The sequence below is a fragment of the Caretta caretta genome, chromosome 7 (assembly GCF_965140235.1).
Source record: "Caretta caretta isolate rCarCar2 chromosome 7, rCarCar1.hap1, whole genome shotgun sequence".
NCBI lineage: Eukaryota > Metazoa > Chordata > Testudines > Cheloniidae > Caretta > Caretta caretta.
In genome coordinates this window covers 119,396,206-119,416,069 of record NC_134212.1, presented here as the reverse complement: position 1 = coordinate 119,416,069, position 19,864 = coordinate 119,396,206, and the positions used below count along the sequence as shown (strand labels likewise).

Genomic DNA, 19,864 nt, shown 5'->3' with positions numbered 1-19,864 from the left:
CCGGGTACGTATTCGGGGTAGCTGCCGCTGTTCCCGTTGCTGTATCTACCCTGCTATTTTTAGTATGCTAGCTGACTCAGAGCCAATGTGAGTGTGTCTACTTGAGCTGGGATTTACACCTTCAGTTCAACATGTAGCCATACCCTTAGAGACACCAGACCCTATAGTTTCAGAGTAACAGCCGTGTTAGTCTGTATTCGCAAAAAGAAAAGGAGTACTTGTGGCACCTTAGAGACTAACCAATTTATTTGAGCATGAGCTTTCGTGAGCTCACGAAAGCTCATGCTCAAATAAATTGGTTAGTCTCTAAGGTGCCACAAGTACTCCTTTTCTTTTTGCAGACCCTATAGTGAACACACAATGAATTTTGTTACGTGCTGTAACTGGATTGCTCTCAAGCAGAGGGTGAAATTCCAATTTCAGGCTAAATCTTCCCTCAACGTGCCTCAAAAAATAAAATAAAATAAAAAAAAATCTCCTGCAGTACATCAGAGAGGCTGCCCCAGGAACTGTAGGGGTAGCATTTTCAGCAAAATGCAAACGACTTATCTTTCAGAGCCTGATGTCTTTTAATAAACACTTAGCCTTGAATTAATTTCTGTGACAGACATGGTCTAGCTTGTGTCCTCATGTCAATCCGCCATGTTCAAGGGTTTGTTTGTTTGGATTTTATTATGGTAAGAAGCCTATGAAGCTTAACTGTGAATAGAAGATGAAGAGTTACTCCCAGCAAGCCTCATTTAAAGCCCATTGACTTCAATGGGATTTGGATCCAGTCTATTTTGTATAATATACTTAAATATTCATTGGGACTGGGACAGAGACAGAGTGACTCTACAGACTAGTGGTTAGGGCAGTCACTGGGGAGCTCTGAGTACCAGTCCCTGCTCCAGTGAATATGATTGTTTATACGAAGTGGAACAGCGTCAGCAGGAGTGACTGAGACAGACTCACTCCAGAAGCACCCTGTAGCCTGGTGCACTCAGCTGGGAGAAAGAGGGAAACCTGGATTCAAGTCTCTGCTCCAGATCAGGTCAAGTGGGGATTTGAAGCTGGGTTTTCTCATCGCCCAGCTGAGTGTGCTAACCACTAGTATACAGAAGTGTTGCTGTACCATGGGTTTCTTGCAAGAAAGGGCTGACCTCGCTTAGGTGCATAACTCCAGGAGAGGATTCATGTCTGTGAACCCAGAGTGGAGGAAGGTGCTTAACTCCCTGATAGGAGTGGGGTCTAAACCTCTGTATTTCCTATTGGCTCGATTAGGCAGCTCCTCACTCAGCTTGCTGGCTTCTGTAAATCGCATTCTTAGGCATTTAACTCTCCTTCTGCATTGTATCAGGAGCCCGGGTGCCTGACATGAGGCTGAGAAGTCCACGAGGCCGCAGGGCACCTTAATGTGAGGCATTGCAACACCCAGGTCCCTGAGTGGATCTAGCCCTTGGCTCTTCTCTAGGCCCGAGTCCCCTTCAAGCCAGTGGGAGCATTGCAGGAATACAGAATTTAAGCCAAATGGGACAAAGTTGAAGGAAAAAGGAGGTCCAGAGATGAGGGTATGAACCTGCGATTCTGGAAACTGGTTCAATTTCTTGCTCTGAAAAAGGCTTCTTCTGTGACCTTGGGCAAGTCCCTTAGCCTCTCTGCGTCTCAGTTCTGCCTGCAAAATAGGGCTATATAGCAGCAGTGATGGGAGGAGAAATAAATGAAGGTGTCGGAGCAACAAACAGTCTACAGTAATGGGGGGCCATGTAAGTACCTAAGAGAGCTAGATCCTGCTCTCATTGAAGTGAAAGGGGATTTTCCCATAGCCTTAACAAGGAGCAGTATCAAACCCCTAGCTTAGCTCCGCGTTGGCCATTTATTTCAGTCCCTTTTAATAACCAGTTTAAAATCAATGCAAACCCTCATGGGCTTCTGCTGAGGAATCACAACTTTGCCGTTCAGTCACTTTCTATGCCAAGATCAAGATTTTGCTTCACTGGTATTTCAAAGCCTTTTTACAGAAACACTCGGGCAATTACTCCAAAGGCTCCGTTCTTTTCGGCCTAGAGGGGACCTTGCCTTTCCCTAGCGCCAATTAAAAAAAGAAGGAAAAAAACCACCCTCCTCACTCCTTGTATTGCTTCATTGCTCCTCTTAATTGTCTTGTTTGAGTCCATGCCAGAAGAGATGTACCTTGTTACAGAGCTGTGAACCTACAATCAACTTTGAAAACTATCAGTTTGCAAGCTCAAGCTCAAGCAATTTTTTTAAAAAACAACAACTTTTGATGGAAGGAAAAGGGAGGAAAACATTAGGTGTTTCCTGAATCAAAGTCTTTAATAACATGTTAATCTAGGTTATTATAGATTCTGAATTGAAGTTGTCAGCTGCTGAAATTTTCCCGTGGCTTACTGTCAAATATATGCATGTGTGTTTGGAAAGTCTCTCAGCACTGTAATCATGGATAAAACAAATTCTGCGATGGGACTCTACATTTTCACTAATTATGTACCATTTAGTTAATCTGCCTACATTATTTACAAAGTGTATTTTGTAGTTAAATACTTGAAGAGTTGACAGGGTAATGTTCAACAGCTATTTGGAAGAGACATGAAGAGGCTGTAAAAACAAATCTCTATTTTAAATAGCTCTTTGTGTGCCTTTTCTTCTGTGTTTTCAACACACAGATAGAGGCTGGGGTTGTTTTAAAGCCCTGTGTGTGTGTGTATATATATATATACACACAGATACACCTATTCAATGGTCCAGCACTTTTAGGAACTGCAACCTGGTCTCCCTTTCTGCACCACAATTACATGGGCACAGATAATTTCCGGCAAACATTTTGTACCTGAAAGCACAATTAGAATGAAATGTTTCAGAGTGAACACAAACACGGTTATATGCAAATATAAGCACGGGCAGGCTTGATGGTCAAAGATTTCCAGCACCTGCAGTGCACATTAACTTCAATGGGATGAATGGGATGCTCAAAATCAGGTCTGCGCGTGGGCTCATATGTACACAAAGCAAAGCTTACACCACCAGCTGGGACACGTGATCAAATGCTCCCCCCTCCCCCCGTTCTTTTGCAGTGAATAAACCCCCCCAGAGATTAACCAGCATGAGTGCAAATTCCCAGTTCCGTATGGGATTTCCCTTCATGCATAAGATCTGCCTTATTTACTTGCGTATGCTCACTCTACAGCACGTATCCAATTCATTCTTCATTTAAAGCCTTATGAGATACAATATGCAAAAGCTGCTCCCTTGAAGCCAAAATTAATGCCATTCATTACCAAGTGGGTGGGAAGTGCCTGTGGGAAGAGAAACATCTTGAACCCAGGATGTATTATCTCTGCCAGGTGCTGGCAGGGAGCGCAGCATCCGTGTGATTGTCACAAGCTGAAGATGAGCCCAGTCACTCAGGCATGGTGGAAGGCAGGCTGTAGATTGCTTCAGTATGGTCACTCTGAACAGGTGAAGCTACTTCTCCTAGGGCCCCAGGGACCTGCTGATGCTGTAGGGTTTGTTGTGCATACCTGCCAGGAGAGGCGTGGCCCGGTATTTGTGTTTTTTGTGGGTGTTTCCAGTGCTGCAGGCCCCAGTGCCGAACGGCACCCACCCAAGTATTTGCTGAGGTCCCACTGAAGTCAGTGGGGTGGAGGGAATATCTATACAGTCCGTGGCAACCTGCAGCAGCGAGCCTCCGAGCCCAGGTCAACAGATTTGGGGTTGCGGGGCCCACAGTACCGCCAAAAATAGCTTGGTAGGTGGAACTTTTAACCCCATCCCAGGCTTCAGAGCCTGAGCCGCAATGTCTACGCAGTTGTTTTTAGTGTTGCAGTTCAAGCCCGCATCTGCCAACCCAGACTCAGAAGCTGGCTGCCCTGGGCTGTGTAGACAGACCCTTAATGAAGCTCACTGTGGAGTTGAGGTGCAAGAGGGATTTGTCAGCAGGGTTACACTAAGGCAGAGGCATCTGTGCCTAGAGACCCAGCTCCTGGAGTGATAGGGTTACATCAGTATCTTGCACTGGACTAGGACTCAGCAGACCTGTATTCCATTCCTGACATTGGACAAGTCACTTCCCCCTTCTGTGCCTCAGTTTCTCCATCTGAAAAATGGGCCTAATGATACCACCCTCCTCTGTAAAGCTACTGAGGGAAGGTGCTACAGAAGAGCTAGATATTATTATTATTTTAAAAAGCCTTTGTGGCTCTGACAAAGAGTTTGAAAATGTGACCTGAGTATAACGAATTCAGTGCCAACTGCCCGAGTCTCAGAGAGCCTGAGACAATAGCTCTAAAAGTAGGAATGGCCTCATCCATCTTAATGAGGTGTTGACTCCAAGATCCTCTGCCCTGGGAGTTCCTGCCAAACCCAATCCAGCAGTGGACTCTGTGGGTAGCAAGAGAAGAGTGCATTGGGGCCATCCATCCATACAAACACATAAACCCCAACTACTGGGGAAAGGATTGGCAGAGTCCCCTGCTGCTGTTTCCGCCTTGTCAGTGAAGAGGGGACTTCTGGGCTGTCATTTCTGCTCCCATAGGGTGCCCTGCTGCTGCTCCTGAGGGGGAAGAAAGTGGCCCCATACCACTCCTTGTGCAAGGAAAGGCCAGTGCTGCTTGGGAAAGGAGAGGAGCCCAAAGAGGAATGGTGGCAGGAGGGCCCCCTGAGCTCAGCAGACAGCTCTAGTGTGGGTAAGTAAAGTCAGGAAAATCCATGAACATTAGTGACATGACAGCAGGAGTTTTGGAAGCCTTCTTGGTCTTCTGCTGGTAGTTCCTGCCAACTGCCTCTCTGGGCTGTGGCTAGGACCACAGCAGGGGGCCTCAGGTGTGTGCCAAGCGCCCTGGAGTGCTTGGGCAGTGATCAGAGTTTCAAGGGAGCCTGTATCGGGTGCGGAGTGAGCCTTGTGTGGGAGGGCAGGGGGTCGGATGTTCCTCCTGAAAACCAAAAACTCAAACACAGCCTGGCTCACCTTAGCTGAGGGAGACCGGGTCATTCCCCCCATAGATGAGCGAAGGATGAGTCTGCACCCTGAGCTTCTCTGCCCTCAGAGAACCCGGCTCCTAGTCTGGGCAGGCCACAGTGTCCCTGCCTCTGAAATCCTGCTCCCAACCAAGCTAACTCTCCTTTACAATCTGCTTCCTCCTGTTCCACTGCTGATCGTCCCTTCTGCCAGACATGGCGTTTCTGGGGGCAGAGCTGACTGCAGGCCGGAACCATTAACCCCTTTCTGGCCTGGCCCAGTGTGGCGAATTTACACTCCATACCAGACAGCCTATGACCCACAGGCTACATGGTGTATGTTGAGGAGCTTATTTGTGGTATCCCATATAACACTGTGTAGCCCTGCCGGGGTGTAAACCAACCTGAATTTTGGAGGATTGTGCCAATTTCTGGGGCAAGGTCCCTTGTCCCAGCTTGATCTCCTGGGAACGTCAAAAAGTCTCCAACTGATGTGAAATGACATGCCCACCTTCCCTAGCGTGGTAACAATAGTATGAATCACATTAGATCTTGGCTCATGCAGTCAAGCGCACCTCAGAAAGTGTCATTGGCAGAGGGGGCTTGGCTTGGCCTAGCCAGCACTACTGCGGCCCCATCCATGACACCAACATGGCTTCCTGGCTCAGATTGGAGCCTGTCAACACAGCCCCTCCCAGGTCCCTGTGCCGCAGGGAGTTGAGCTAGCTCCCAGTTCTTGTGAGAATTGCCTCTCTCTTCTCCTGAGTGTCTATTTTTCTTGCACAGTTACAAGGAGCGAACTACCTATTCCAGTCAAAGTGCTTGAGTGTGGAGCCACGTACACTACTGAAGTGCAGTATGAGCCACTGAAGAGAAGAATGATTTCGGAGTCTCAGGGGAATGACAAGGGTCTTTTGGTTTCCAAGTTAAGCAGAATATCAAGAAGCTACAGGCTCCTGACCAGAAAATCACTCTCTGGGGAGCAACTGAAATCTACAAGAGGAGGATGCAAACCCTTGGAAAAGTGGTTTCTGTCTGAGACCTTGCCTCTTGAGTTCATTTCCGTTTCTGGACTAAAAAGGGCCTATGGCATTTGAAGATGTGATAGGAGACAGAGCTGTAGCCAAAGGAAACCGCAGCGAGGGGGTGGGGGAAGAGAGCTGGTGGGGCATACCATTAAGCAACCATTAGAAAATAGCTCTTATGAGGAATAACCTGTGGACTCAGCACCTATGGATACCTGTGTTACGTGATGCAAGCATGGTCTCATAGTTACTTCACCAGACTGGGACTTCAGAAATATGGCTTCAAAGCCTGCCTCTTCCATACACTTCCTGGATGATCTGGGGCAAATTATTTTATTTATCCTGTTCCTCAGTTCCCCACCTGTAAAATGGGGATAATCCTTCCCTCTCTCACAGGAGTGTTGCATGGTTAAATGCATTGATGAGTAGGAAGTTCTCTGGTATTAATATGTGGAGGGCTACTTCGGTAGATCTGTTTGTACAAAACCAAAGGGGCCAGATCCTCAGCTAGTATAAGACTGCATAGCTCCTCTAACTCAACACAACATGACCAGCTGTAGAGCTGGTCAGAAAATAGAACTTCCATTCCAGGGGAAATTCTGATATGAAAAAAACAACAACCCTAAGGGAATAGCTGAAATTTCAAAATTTCCCCTGGAACAAAAATTCTGATTTGGATCCATCAAAATGTGTTGATAACATCAGTACAAAATACACATTTACTGTGTATATAATATTAAGTATATCTATACATATTACATTTGAATCAATATTATAACATCACATAAATCAACATGAATTGAAAATTACCTTAGGAAAGTGAACATTGACATTATGGAAATAAACCGAGAAAGTAAAAACAATTTGTTCAGATTGTTTCTCGTCAAAAATTAAAACGAAGTCAACATATTCCCACGAAATGTTTCAATGTTGACAAAACTGCATTTTTCAATAGGAAGCTGTTCTGCTGAAAACTTTTCGGACAGCTACAACCGACAGATACCAGCTGAGGATCTGGTCTTATGTCTCTTCCAAGACATTTTGTTAAGAACCAGGAAGACTGCTCCTATTCCTTGGTCATTCTAAATTACTGCCTGATGAAAGGGAAGACAGTGTTGAGATCTGGCAGCAGAGCAGGAGTAGCAGTGGTTGATGTGCTCTCTCGGTAGTGCCTACCAGGAGCTGACCGTTGACACTACAATAACTTCGTGTTGGGGTAGCCTTTGAGACCTTATCCGCTCAGGAGTATGTTGGAGTGGCTTCTGAGAGCTTATCCACTTGGTTCCCAAAAACTCCGCTCAACTCAGAACTTGTCAGTGAGGTTTCTTTATTGGTATACAACGAAAGTACACTTCAGTTGATCAAGCTCAAGGGTAGAGGTTGGGAACAGGATATACCAATCATCCAATGTGCACAATCACGGATCAACTTATATACACACTTATGCTCAATACTGTTGGCTAATACATTGTGTCACATGCTTTATGATTGGGTCACTTGTTTTTGTAGTCAATCCCCATCTATATCATGAGCTATTTATATGCTGCACTACATGCTAGGCCCATGCTGCAAGCGATCACACATTGCATACTATCCTACTAGCTCTTTGCTATTAACTATCTCCTCTACACATTCACAAGGCTACGGTGAATTCATGCTTCATCCATTGTTTCATGTCCTTGCTCAGAATAGACCTACAATTCCTAGTGATTTATAAATCTGCTCCCGTGTAGGGCAGATGGCTGCAATCTCCAATGACCCCAATGGGGGCTGAATGCATATATGTGAGTGCAGAGGTGAGCCTAAGGTAGCAGTAGACGGTTTGAGTCACTGCTTTCCTTTCCCTTCCTTTGAAACACCACAGACATTCCAGAGATGAACAAAATCTAATGGAGCAGTGACAGAGGGCTTTGTTCATCATCCTTCTATCTCAGAGAAAAACTGTTTAAGAATGTGATTCAACAAAAGTGCTTCCAAGTTCCCCTGCCAAAGTGTTTTCATGCTAAATATGATAGGTACTGAGAATTTTTAACCTACCCAAAGTAAACAAACACCGAAATAAAAATGAAAGATTTGCAAATTAAACTGTTTGTTTTGGGGATGAGAGCAGTTTGACACTCCTCCAAGTGGAGACTTTGTATGTTAGACTGAAGGATTAAAGCAAAACAAACATTTTTCCTTTCTGACTTATTTTGTTGTTGTAAACGTGCTCCAAAGAAAATGACAATCATTATATGGAATACAGTACCAGAGAACTCAAAGTGAAAACAGTGACCTATTTAAAAAAGAAGGATACAAACCAGAACAATGATTCGGAGACCGACAATTCCATTTTGCAAAGACTTTTGATGTTTCAATGTTTGCTTGTGTTCTGCGTCGGAATGGTAATTCCACCTTTCACATGTTTTCACGAAATAGAATTGTGTCAAATCGTCCGTTTTCAGATCAAAAAGGTCAGGATTCAGTTCCTCCTTTTCTTCTGCCTCCTTGGAACTGACCAGATCTACCCTGGACTTCAGAAACCTTTCCACTGGAAATGTCATTGACATTGATATGTCTCCATGAAACATCTCAGTTTTGACATAATGGCATTTCTCCACAAAATGCATTGAGTTAAAAAGGTTCTGATCAGGTATATAAATAAGTATGTGTATATACTTGTCTGCATGTGTCTGTGTATTCAAATTCCTTGCCTATGGGCCCAATCCTGCATATATAAAGCTAGGCATGCTGCTTACTATCATGCAGGACTGGGCCCTATGTTACCAAGGCCACCTTAGGTGCCAATGCAACAAGTCTGTGCTTAATTTTATGCAGGAGTCAACTTGGCTAATGTTTGAAGTAAAGCTTATGCTCTTTTGCAGGATTGAGCCAATAAGTAGCCTAATTAAATTGCTGAAGTCACTGGATGAAATTCTTTGGCCTGTGTTGCACAAGAGCTCAGAGCAGATGACCATAGCAGTCTCTTCTGGCCTTAAAAATCTATGAAGTCAGAGAGACTGTTCTCACATGTATGTGTCTTCCAGGACTGGGGCCTTAGACCAAGGATTCTCAAACTGGGGGTCACGGCCCCCCAGGAGGTCAAGGTTATTACGTGGGGGTCACGAGTACATACCTCCCAGCAAGCTAGTAAGTCTGCTGTGAAGTCTGCACTAGTAAGTCTGCTGTGATAAGTGATATTAACAAACATGCAAATATCATTTTAAAATAGTGTTAAAATATAAAAAATGTGGTTTTTAATTTATTAGGAGGGGTCGCACTCAGAGGCTTGCTGTGTGAAAGGGGTCGCCCTAACAAAGTTTGAGAACCACTGCCCTAGCCTGTGAAAACCTGAAAGAGTGCTAGGAATTGTGTTTGCTTTTCACCACTGCTAGTGATTTGATGACAGTGCCTGTCTCTTTAATCGGTCGCAGATTTTGCTTCTCATGCACTACTACGTATATTTATCTATTGCTATCAGTATTTGCCCTTGAGGAAAAGACTTTGGGTGGGATGTAAAACTGTGGACTAACTCACCAGAAAAAAAGAGCCAGTCAGCAAACTGTTTTAAGTGACTGAGGTAGGGAGGGAGTTTTGGAAACATTTCGATCCTCTTCTCTCCCCCAAGCTGAATTTTTACAACACAAAACCTACATTTTGGAAGTAAGTTCTTTTGCTTCTTTAATAAAAGGAAACAGTCACTCAGATTTAGACAGAGAACAAGTTGAATGGGAGAAAAGATGAGAATTTTTTGAAGTGGTGATTTTCTCTTCCTAGTTTCTACTTCTTTGTTGAGGTTTTTATACTGGTATCAGCTAAAACTTTAGAAGTCTTTAAAATGTTAATTAATTAAACCTCACAATCACTAAGTACTGTAATTATGATTGTGCCTATTTTATTACTATTGATCATTATCTCTAGAGCGCCCTGGGTGTAAACAGCACTTTACAGATAAATACAGGGATCCCTGCTCCAAGAAACGTAAAATCTGGTACAGATGGATAAAGTGAAGCACAGAAAGGTTAAGGTGACTTTCCAAAGTGAGTCAGCAACAGAGCTGGGAACTTGAAACCAGGAGTCCTGGCTCTCTGGCCCCTTTCTAACTACTAGCCTTTACCTGACATTTTTATTTAAATGGGTTTCCACCTAAGGGCCCTGATTCAGCAATGTACTTAAACACGAGCCTGACTTGAAGCACATGAAACCCCAGTGGGAGTCCCTGGAGGCCAGTGGGAGTCCCATTGACTCCAGTGGGACCACTCACATGCTAACAATAAGGCAGATGCTTAAATACACTGTGGAGGGCCCTATTTGGCAAAGCATTTCAGTGCATACTGTAAGCATATGCTTAAGAACTTCCCTATCATGTTTTTCTGAGTTGGGCGCCAAACCAGGACCTCAGTGAAGAAGCAATGAAATCTCTATTGATCATAAAATAGCCCAGGCAGTGATTTAAAAGCATCCTTTTAAATACATACTGGCTGCCCAATGAGCTACCACTAACCACAGGCTCCAGGTGGGATCAGGAACCATTGGGGTGGCTGCCATGCAATCACAGAAGATGAGGAAATCCATGCCCTGGAGAGTGATCCCTTCCCATCAGCTTCAATCCCCTCCAGCCAGTTGGCATTTCCACCTACCTGACAATAAACTGCTCAGGTTTGCAGATACTACATACCGTGGGAGGAGGGGGAGGGGAGGGAATGCAGTGTCACACAAAACTGCTTGGATTGTTTAATTATCTGAGATGAATAGAAGGGCAAAGGCAGTTCACCAGAGCTACATCTTCACTAACGAGCCTTGGAGCCAGCGCGGTAAAGAAAATTTCTCCCTTAATGTAAAGATGCTGGAACAGAACTTTCAGCCTCTGACCTCAGCTCTCCAGTCTCTGCACAGCCCTGAGCTTCTTGAGAATTCCTTACTGGCCTTTGATTTATCTCCCCATTTGGTTTACAGTCCTGTGCAGGAGTTTGTTCTGATCATCCACAATGCACATGTTTAAAGGATATATCCAAAGCATTCAGGCTTTGTTGTAGCAGGAGGGCAAAAGGGGATGGAAAGCAGTGAAGGGGGCCAGGGGCTGAAAGTGTCCGAAGAGAGGCAGTGGCAAAGTGGGTTAATTTTATACACACAACATCAGAGTGTCGCATCAGCTTGAAGTATAGTTAGAAACAAAGGTGGTGCCATCAATCACATTTGTTCCAGTGCTCACCTCACTTTACCGCCCAACTGCAGCACAAATTATTACTGCTGCTATAGAAATGGAAAAAGACACAAATATACCAAACTGGTCAGAATTCAAAGGGTAACACACAGCGCAAACTGTGGGTCTCCTTCCTTGACTACTAGAGAAGGAGGACTTGTGGCACCTTAGAGACTAACCAATTTATTTGAGCATAAGCTTTCGTGAGCTACAGCTCACTTCGTCGGATGCATAAAAGTGGAAAATGCAGTGAGGATGTTTTTATACACACAGACCATAAAAAAATGGGTGTTTATCACTTCAAAAGGTTTTCTTTCCCCGCACCCCACTCTCCTGCTGGTAATAACTTATCTAAAGTGATCACTCTCCTTACAATGTGTATGTGTACAATGATCACTTTAGATAAGCTATTACCAGCAGGAGAGTGGGGTGGGGGGAAAGAAAACCTTTTGAAGTGATAAACACCCATTTTTTTTATGGTCTGTGTGTATAAAAACATCCTCACTGCATTTTCCACTTTTATGCATCCGACGAAGTGAGCTGTAGCTCACGAAAGCTCATGCTCAAATAAATTGGTTAGTCTCTAAGGTGCCACAAGTACTCCTTTTCTTTTTGCAAAGACAGACTAACACGGCTGCTACTCTGAAACATGACTACTAGAGACATCTACCTGAGTCAGCTTCATAATATCCCCAGACTAAGCAGTGTGACGCCATTGGCTAAAATAGTGAGGCAGGTTAGTGGAGACCCAATATAGAGTGGATTATTGGAGTCCCCTAAAACAAAGAAATGTATATTATAATCTTTGCATTTCTACAGTTTCTTCCACCCAAGGATCTCCAAGCACTTTACAAGCATTGCTTAATTAATTCTCAGAACCACTCTGTGAGATGGGCCAGTTAATCGCCATATTCCAGAACAAAGAAAGGTTTCAGAGTAGCAGCCGTGTTAGTCTCTATTCGCAAAAAGAGAAGGAGTACTTGTGGCACCTTAGAGACTAACAAATTTATTTGAACATAAGCATCCGATGAAGTGAGCTGTAGCTCATGAAAGCTTATGCTCAGATAAATTTGTTAGTCTCTAAGGTGCCACAAGTACTCCTTTTCTTTTTGCAGAACTAAGAAGTAACTTTGCTCAAGGCCGTGCAACAGGCTAGTGGTGCAGTCTGGTCAGATTGGCAGTGACTTTGAGGGGTGTCCACCTTCCTCTGCAGTGTGTGGGTGATGGTCATTTGCCAGAATTATCTGCCTATATCTCATTTAATCATTTCCCTGCTATTGCGGGGCCTTGGCCACTGGTGCTCCTCGGGCTGTCCTAGTCTCTGCCTGTGGTACATAATACTCTAGTCTCCTGTGGGCTGTGATAGTTTGGTCTAATGTCTGTTGTTGGGTTTAGTGTGTGGATGCTGAGGGGGTATTGGTGGCCTCTGATACACAGGAGGTCAAACTAGATGATCTGGTGGTCCCTCTTGGCTTCTCACCCCTGACTGATGGTCAGCTTATTGTCCCCCTACTACAAAGGCCCGACAAGTCTGGACATTTTGTCCTGGCTGGTGTGGTTGCTACTGCTGTTCTTATATTTTAATGCCTTAATTACTAAGCTGCTTGCCTTACTAATGCACACACAGTTTACAGAAGACAGCTACAAAAAGGCTAGAAAGAGGTTCCAATAGTTGGCTCCTGATACAAGGACCTCACCCAACATTACCTCTAAGTAAACTTAGCACAGAGACCAGGAGCCTTGATAAACTACGAGCTGATTTACACAATGTGCAGAAAGTTTGCTGTTTTCCTTCCAGCAGAAGGACCATTAAAACAGAGCCAGAGGCCTTCTGCACTTCATGGAAAGCAAACAAAGCAGTGACGCAGGTTTTACATTCAGTAACAACCATCCTTTCCTGTCCGTAAGGGTGTTATTCTTTTCCCCATGCAGCTTCCTTCATTTTAGAAGGCAGTCTACTGCTGAAGAAATATTCAGTCTGCCTCAGCAGGTTGGCTGGCAGGAACAATGTGTGTAACTGTGGGGAAATTCCTCCTACTATATTAATTCCGAGGCTGCTCTTTAACTATGCTTGGCGGTGAAACCAATGACCTTATCCTAACTGTGGACCAAATTAGCTGCATATGTATAATCAGCGTGTTATACAGGCCGCTCACTGGGGAACAGCAGGCCAAATAGACATACACTTGATAATCTGCATCTGCCACCAGATTCGGAAAGTTTGGAGCTTTCAAAACTGAATTAAAGAAATAAAAGTTTGCCACCCGACGTTAAATTTCATGCTAACAGGTGGCTGGGCATTATCACGCTAAGGGAACCCGGGGAGGGCAATGGGGTTGTGAAGGGGCCTGAAGAAAGCTGCAGCTATTTTTCAGATAGAGGGGCAAACAGCTCCGTCTTTTCTGGGAGGAAAATCCAGCAGTAGAATTCTAATGAGCAGTGGATTGGTTTGCCTAGCACTGAGTTCATTTAAGTGTGGTTCTAATCTGAAAAAATACCACGATGGGATTCTATATCTATGGACTCTCAATAGCTTCCGAATCAAACTTGCTCCATTTACAACAAAGGTTTTTTTTTTCCAAACTACTAACCCTGAAAACTGCACCAAGGATTGGAAAGCTGAACTGGGGTCTTATGCTTCACACCATTGGGAAGAAAGAGATTGCCCAGGGGAATTCCACTAAATTACAGCTGTGCAATCTTCCATCTTCAGATTTTGCTATCAATTCCACTTGTTTCAGAGTAGCAGCCATGTTAGTCTGTATCCGCAAAAAGAACAGGACGACTTGTGGCACCTTAGAGACTAACCAATTTATTTGAGCATAAGCTTTCGTAAGCTTCATCTGATGAAGTGAGCTGTAGCTCACGAAAGCTTATGCTCAAATAAATTGGTTAGTCTCTAAGGTGCCACAAGTACTCCTTTTCTTTTTGCGAATTCCACTTGTGAAACTGTTTTCTTCAAGAGAGGGTCATGTGAGATCCAGCAGTGGGTGCTTAGTTAACAATTCATCCAACAATGTGTGAGCCAAAATAGAATTCAACTCACTCTCCCATAGCAGGTCTATCAGAAGTAATATATATGGCTTTTTTTCCACTGAAATAGGTAGATGAGAATCTGAATACTAGACCTCACTGAATATTAAACAGGTTTCAGAGGAACAGCCGTGTTAGTCTGTATTCGCAAAAAGAAAAGGAGTACTTGTGGCACCTTAGAGACTAACCAATTTATTTGAGCATGAGCTTTCGTGAGCTACAGCTCACTTCATCAGAGCTGTAGCTCACGAAAGCTCATGCTCAAATAAATTGGTTAGTCTCTAAGGTGCCACAAGTACTCCTTTTCTTTTTGTGAATATTAAACAAAACCCTCACGTATGAATATTTTCAAAAATAAAAATGTTAAGGCTTTTTGTTTCCCAGGGGTTATGCAAATGCTCACACACCAGTATGCAACTGCTTACACACCAGTATTCAATCAAAGTCACAAATCATTTGAGAAAGTGTTTGTTCACTCTGAAAGTTATCCAGTCATGGAACGGAAAGTTTAAGATTCAGGTAACCCATCATGGGCAATCAATATTGAACATCAAATGGCTGGAGTGTACAGTTCAGAACCTAGAGGCTGAAACCTGTTCATCCAAACTCTTTGGCAAGTAATGGGGAATAATCAATAAATTCTCAGAAAGCTGGATTGGGTTTTGAACACTCCACAAGCAGAAAAAAGAGCTAAAATCACAATAACTCTTACTCACAATGAAGAATTCAACCAGCTCCATTGCATATGCACCAAAAAGCAGATCAGTTAAATAAAGTGAACACGTTTTTACCTGAAATCGTTGTAGAAACACATTTTACTATTCAGCATTCAAAACAATCCTATGAATTAATAAAGGGACTATATATTCATGGATACAGTGGCCATATTTCTTGTAACTTTTTAGAGGTGAAAAAGAAGCTACTGGTTTCTTAAGATTCCCTGAAGGGACTTAACCATGTGCTTATGGTTAGGCTTTATTGAATCAGGACTGTTAGGGATGCTTCATTTTATGATCTTATACTGTCCGCAATTAAGGCCGTTCAGAGGTAGATGTGGGAATGGGGTTAATTCTTCATGATCACTTATGTATTTGATTTGCCTGTAATTGTAGGCTATTTTCTGGTATTTCCCATGGTACTGAGCTGGTCTGTGGGAGGTTTTTCTCTCAGCTCAGAGAGTAATTTTACACATTTTAATTAGTAGAGAGAGGAGATATATTTATAAAGGAAAAGTAAAGATAATGATTAACATTTTCAATAAGTTTTGCTATAGTCCCCATTAACTAGAATGGATGCAAAAAAGAAGGAAAACTAACAAATCACAGCACCATAGAATCTCACTGTTACGAACACCAGAGTTACAAACTGACCGGTCACAACCACACACCTTGGAATTGGAAGTGTGACAGGCATCGGTCGGTCCTCCGAGCCCCTAGGGGCAATGGAGAGCAATGGTCTCCATGGCAGGCCTCAGCCCCACCTCCCGGGCATTGGGGAATTAGCGGGAAGGGGTGCCGGCCAGAGTCACGCAGCGCACCCCTCGGGCAGGGGAGCGCCGGGGTAGGGGAACGCAGGCCCACCCAACTCCCCTGCGTTCCAGCCCAGGGCCCTGACAGTGGTGGGAGGCGAAGGTCCCGCTGCTGGGTCAGCGGGGCAATCCGCACCCGCTGACCAAACACACCCACCCCACGGTGCAGTTGGGCCCCTGGGTTACTTCCTACCCGGTCTCTCTCAGGAGGGCCGCTAGGGTCCCTCCATCTCCTCCGGGTATTCCGCTGCGGGCAGCTCCGGATCCTCCATCTCCTCCGGGTATTCCACTGCGGGCAGCTCCGGATCCTCCATCTCCTCCGGGTATTCCGCTGCGGGCAGCTCCGGATCCTCCATCTCCTCCGGGTATTCCGCTGCGGGCAGCTCCGGATCCTCCATCTCCTCCAGGTATTCCACTGCGGGCAGCTCCGGATCCTCCATCTCCTCCGGGTATTCCGCTGCGGGCAGCTCCGGATCCTCCATCTCCTCCGGGTATTCCGCTGCGGGCAGCTCCGGATCCTCCGGGTATTCCGCTACGGGCCACCCCCACCCCCCCTCGGTATTGGACTCACGCTGGGCCGGGCTGCAGTCAGGCCCCTCCAGGTCCTCTGGGTATTCAGCGGCCGGCAGCCCTGGTTGCCACAGGCCTTCCTCCCGGTCAGGCTCCTCCTTGCCCAGGGCTTCGCCTGGGTCAGCATCAGGATCGCGAGGGAGCAGCCAGCAACCTGTGTCTGTCTCCCTCCCTGGTGCTCTCCTCACTGGGCAGAGGGCCCCGCCCTTTGTACTTCCCGTCCCACCCTTCCCCTTCCCGGGATTGGCAGAAGCTTGGCCTGGCCCTGCCCACTCAGGGCCAGAGGGTGGCTCTTTACCCTCTGGTTTGGAGGGGAGCCTGGCTCCCTAAAGGAAGTATGCAATCAGGCAGTAGCAGAGACAAAATAAAAAAGAAAGCAAGAAAGCAAATACAGTACAGTACTGTGTTATACACAAACTAGTAAAAAATAAAGGGAAAGTTTTAAAAAAAAGATTTCACAAAGTAAGGAAACTTTTTCTGGACTTGTTTCATTTAAATGAAGATGGTTAAAAGAAGCATTTTTCTTCTGCACAGTAAAGTTTCAAAGCTGTATTAAATCAATGTTCAGTTGCAAACTTTTGAAAGAACTACCATAGCGTTTTGTTCAGAGTTACGAACAACCTCCAGCCCCGAGGTGTTCGGGACTCAGGTTTTACTGTATAAGCAGCAAAAGTAATATTCAGAGGTCACGGAACTTCCCCAATATTCAGTTTCAGAGTAGCAGCCGTGTTAGTCTGTATCCGCAAAAAGAAAAGGAGGACTTGTGGCACCTTAGAGACTAACAAATTAATTTAGCATAAGATTTATTCTCCCCCCCTGCCACCCCCGCTGTTCCTCAGACGTTCTTGTCAACTGCTGGAAATGGCCCACCTTGATTATCACTACAAAAGGTCCTCCCCCACCCCTGCTCTCCTGCTGGTAGTAGCTCACCTTACCTGATCACTCTCCTTCCTGCTTGTATGGAACACCCATTGTTTCATGTTCTCTGTGTATATAAATCTCCTCACTATATTTTCCATGGCATGCATCCGATGAAGTGAGCTGTAGCTTACGAAAGCTTATACTCAAATAAATGTGTTAGTCTCTAAGGTGCCAAAAGTCCTCCTTTTCTTTTTACAATATTCAGTGATATCCTTGAGCAGACTTCTATTCTGGCTAACGTATTAACTAACTCTTCAAAGCAAAGTCCATGAGTAGAGCTGCTTGTTTCTTTTTCCCCAGAAAAAATAATTAAATGAAAAGGAATATTTTGTCATTGAAAGTTTTCATTTTATGTATATGTATAGATATATAATTGGCGACCCAAACCAGAATTTTTTTTTCAGTTTTCAATTTTTGAAACTGGAAAAAGTGTTTGGGTTTTTAGATTTTCAGTGATTCAGAACTTTCCCTTTAGACAAACAGCCATTTTCTATTAAAAAAAAGGAAAAGTGATAGAACCTGTTCAACCCGTTTTATCCTTGAGTGCCTCATATTGCTCTGGAAGAATGATGTATGTATCTTGAAGACAACAACGTTTACACTCACTGGGGCAACGTCTGCTACATCCCCTTGGAAAAAAAGAATTGGCCTGATATTCTTCCGACTTACACTGATGCAACACCGTTGACTTTAAAGTTTTCTGGCCTTCCATTTTACATCTCATCTGAAAGAAAACCTCCAGCAGTGGTTCAATACTGAACTAAAGGGGAAAGGGCTACATATTGTAAGAACAACACTACTCCCAGCAGTAACTGGATTTTCCTTTCAATGTACCGACCCAGTTTGACCCTCTTTAGCTTTTAAAGATACAGTCTGAAGCAGATTATCTGCAGGCTCTTTCCTTAATTCACTGTGAATGATGGATTCTGACCAGCTACAGGGAGTCCAGCATATGATCACAAAGGTGAATTGGCCCTGTGGGTAAGTCCCAAATGTCACCAACCCATTGCCTGGTGGGCCAGGATGACCTAACTACCGCAGAAAGGGGAGAAGAAAGGACTCCAGAGAGAATGTAAGAATACTTATAAAGGGGTGTATCCATACTGTTTATCATCATCTGCACCCAAACTCTTCAGGCCCATTTCCCCATAAGTCTTCTTACCTCCCAGACAAGTCCCAACTTTCCTAGGGAGGCAGCCGCAGTTGGTGTCCAACTTTCTCCAAATTCCATATCTTCCCTTCCCACCATCCCTGACAAGGTAATTGCCTCATCTCATGCCCCTTTCTGGAGCTGTTTTTTTTACCTCAGCCTTCCTTCAGCCTTCCAATCTTCTTGGGTGTTACCACTTCTCCTCTTCTCTCTGGAATTAGTGGGATGTGGCTTGTATTTATATGCCAGACCTCTCCTACCCAGCAGCCTCTGAGAGGATAGGTTAATTGAAGTCAGCTGCTTGGACTTTTTCCTCCTGCCATGTGATTGTTTATTCTGTCACATTCACCATACTGGACTTAGATGGCATCTTCTGTGCTCTAACATCACCCACTCTGAAGAAAGCCAAGTGAGTGATTGCAACTGGATCCGTTTAAAGCCCAATTTCAGCCTTAATTCTGCATTCCAAACCTTCTCTGATCTTGAGCCAGCCCTTTCGTAACATAAATATCTTATTTTCCAGGGACTTGAAGAATTAATAGCTCGCCTTGACTTAAACATAAGAACGTAACATAAGAACATAACATAAGAATGGCCATACTGGGTCAGACCAAAGGTCCATCCAGCCCAGTATCCTGTCTACCGACAGTGGCCAATGCCAGGTGCCCCAGAGGGAGTGAACCTAACAGGTAATGATCAAGTGATCTCTCTCCTGCCATCCATCTCCACTCTCTGACAAACAGAGGCTAGGGACACCATTCCTTACCCATCCTGGCTAATAGCCATTAATGGACTTAACCTCCATGAATTTATTTAGTTCTCTTTTAAACCCTGTTATAGTCCTAGCCTTCACAACCTCCTCAGGCAAGGAGTTCCACAGGTTGACTGTGCGCTAAGTGAAGAAGAACTTCCTTTTATTTCAGAGTAACAGCCGTGTTAGTATGTATTCGCAAAAAGAAAAGGAGTACTTGTGGCACCTTAGAGACTAACCAATTTATTTGAGCATAAGCTTTCGTGAGCTACCGCATCCGATGAAGTGAGCTGTAGCTCACGAAAGCTTATGCTCAAATAAATTGGTTAGTCTCTAAGGTGTCACAAGTACTCCTTTTCTTTTTCCTTTTATTTGTTTTAAACGTCTCTTTTTAACATTTTTAACATTTTAACATTTGTTAATTTTTAACATTTTAAACATTTTTGTTTTAAAATTCTCTTTTTAACATTTAAATAAAACAGAAAAGCCTGCATGGCAATAGGGACTGATCTCTCAAAAATTTCCCTTAAAAAGAAAAACTAGGTAGGGATGAGCCTAAACCAAACCCGCCCAGAACTATCCGAAGATTTGTAAAAGAGCAAAAATATTCTTAGGCTGAGAGTTCAATTTCCTTACTGGAGAGCTCTGGGGTAGTTTTTGGCTGAGTATAATGTAATCATTCAGTGATCCTTCCTGCTAATGCTCCTTTCCCCTATTCTAATATTATAGTTTCTATAAATATATATCA

At 44.3% G+C, this 19,864-nt stretch overlaps 1 protein-coding gene across 1 annotated transcript in view; it reads right to left on the bottom strand.

Annotated features, from left to right (window-relative positions):
- The window catches only part of PEG3 (paternally expressed 3), a 223,895-nt gene extending 207,109 nt beyond the window's left edge, over positions 1 to 16,786 (bottom strand). The window contains exons 1-2 of the mRNA XM_075130143.1: positions 16,754 to 16,786; positions 15,918 to 16,527 (exon numbers count right to left, since the gene is read on the bottom strand). Of these exons, the coding sequence (XP_074986244.1) occupies positions 15,940 to 16,527; positions 16,754 to 16,786 (621 nt within the window). The 3' untranslated portion in view covers positions 15,918 to 15,939. The remainder of the gene's footprint in view (positions 1 to 15,917; positions 16,528 to 16,753) is intronic.
- Between the last annotated feature and the right edge of the window lie 3,078 nt (positions 16,787 to 19,864).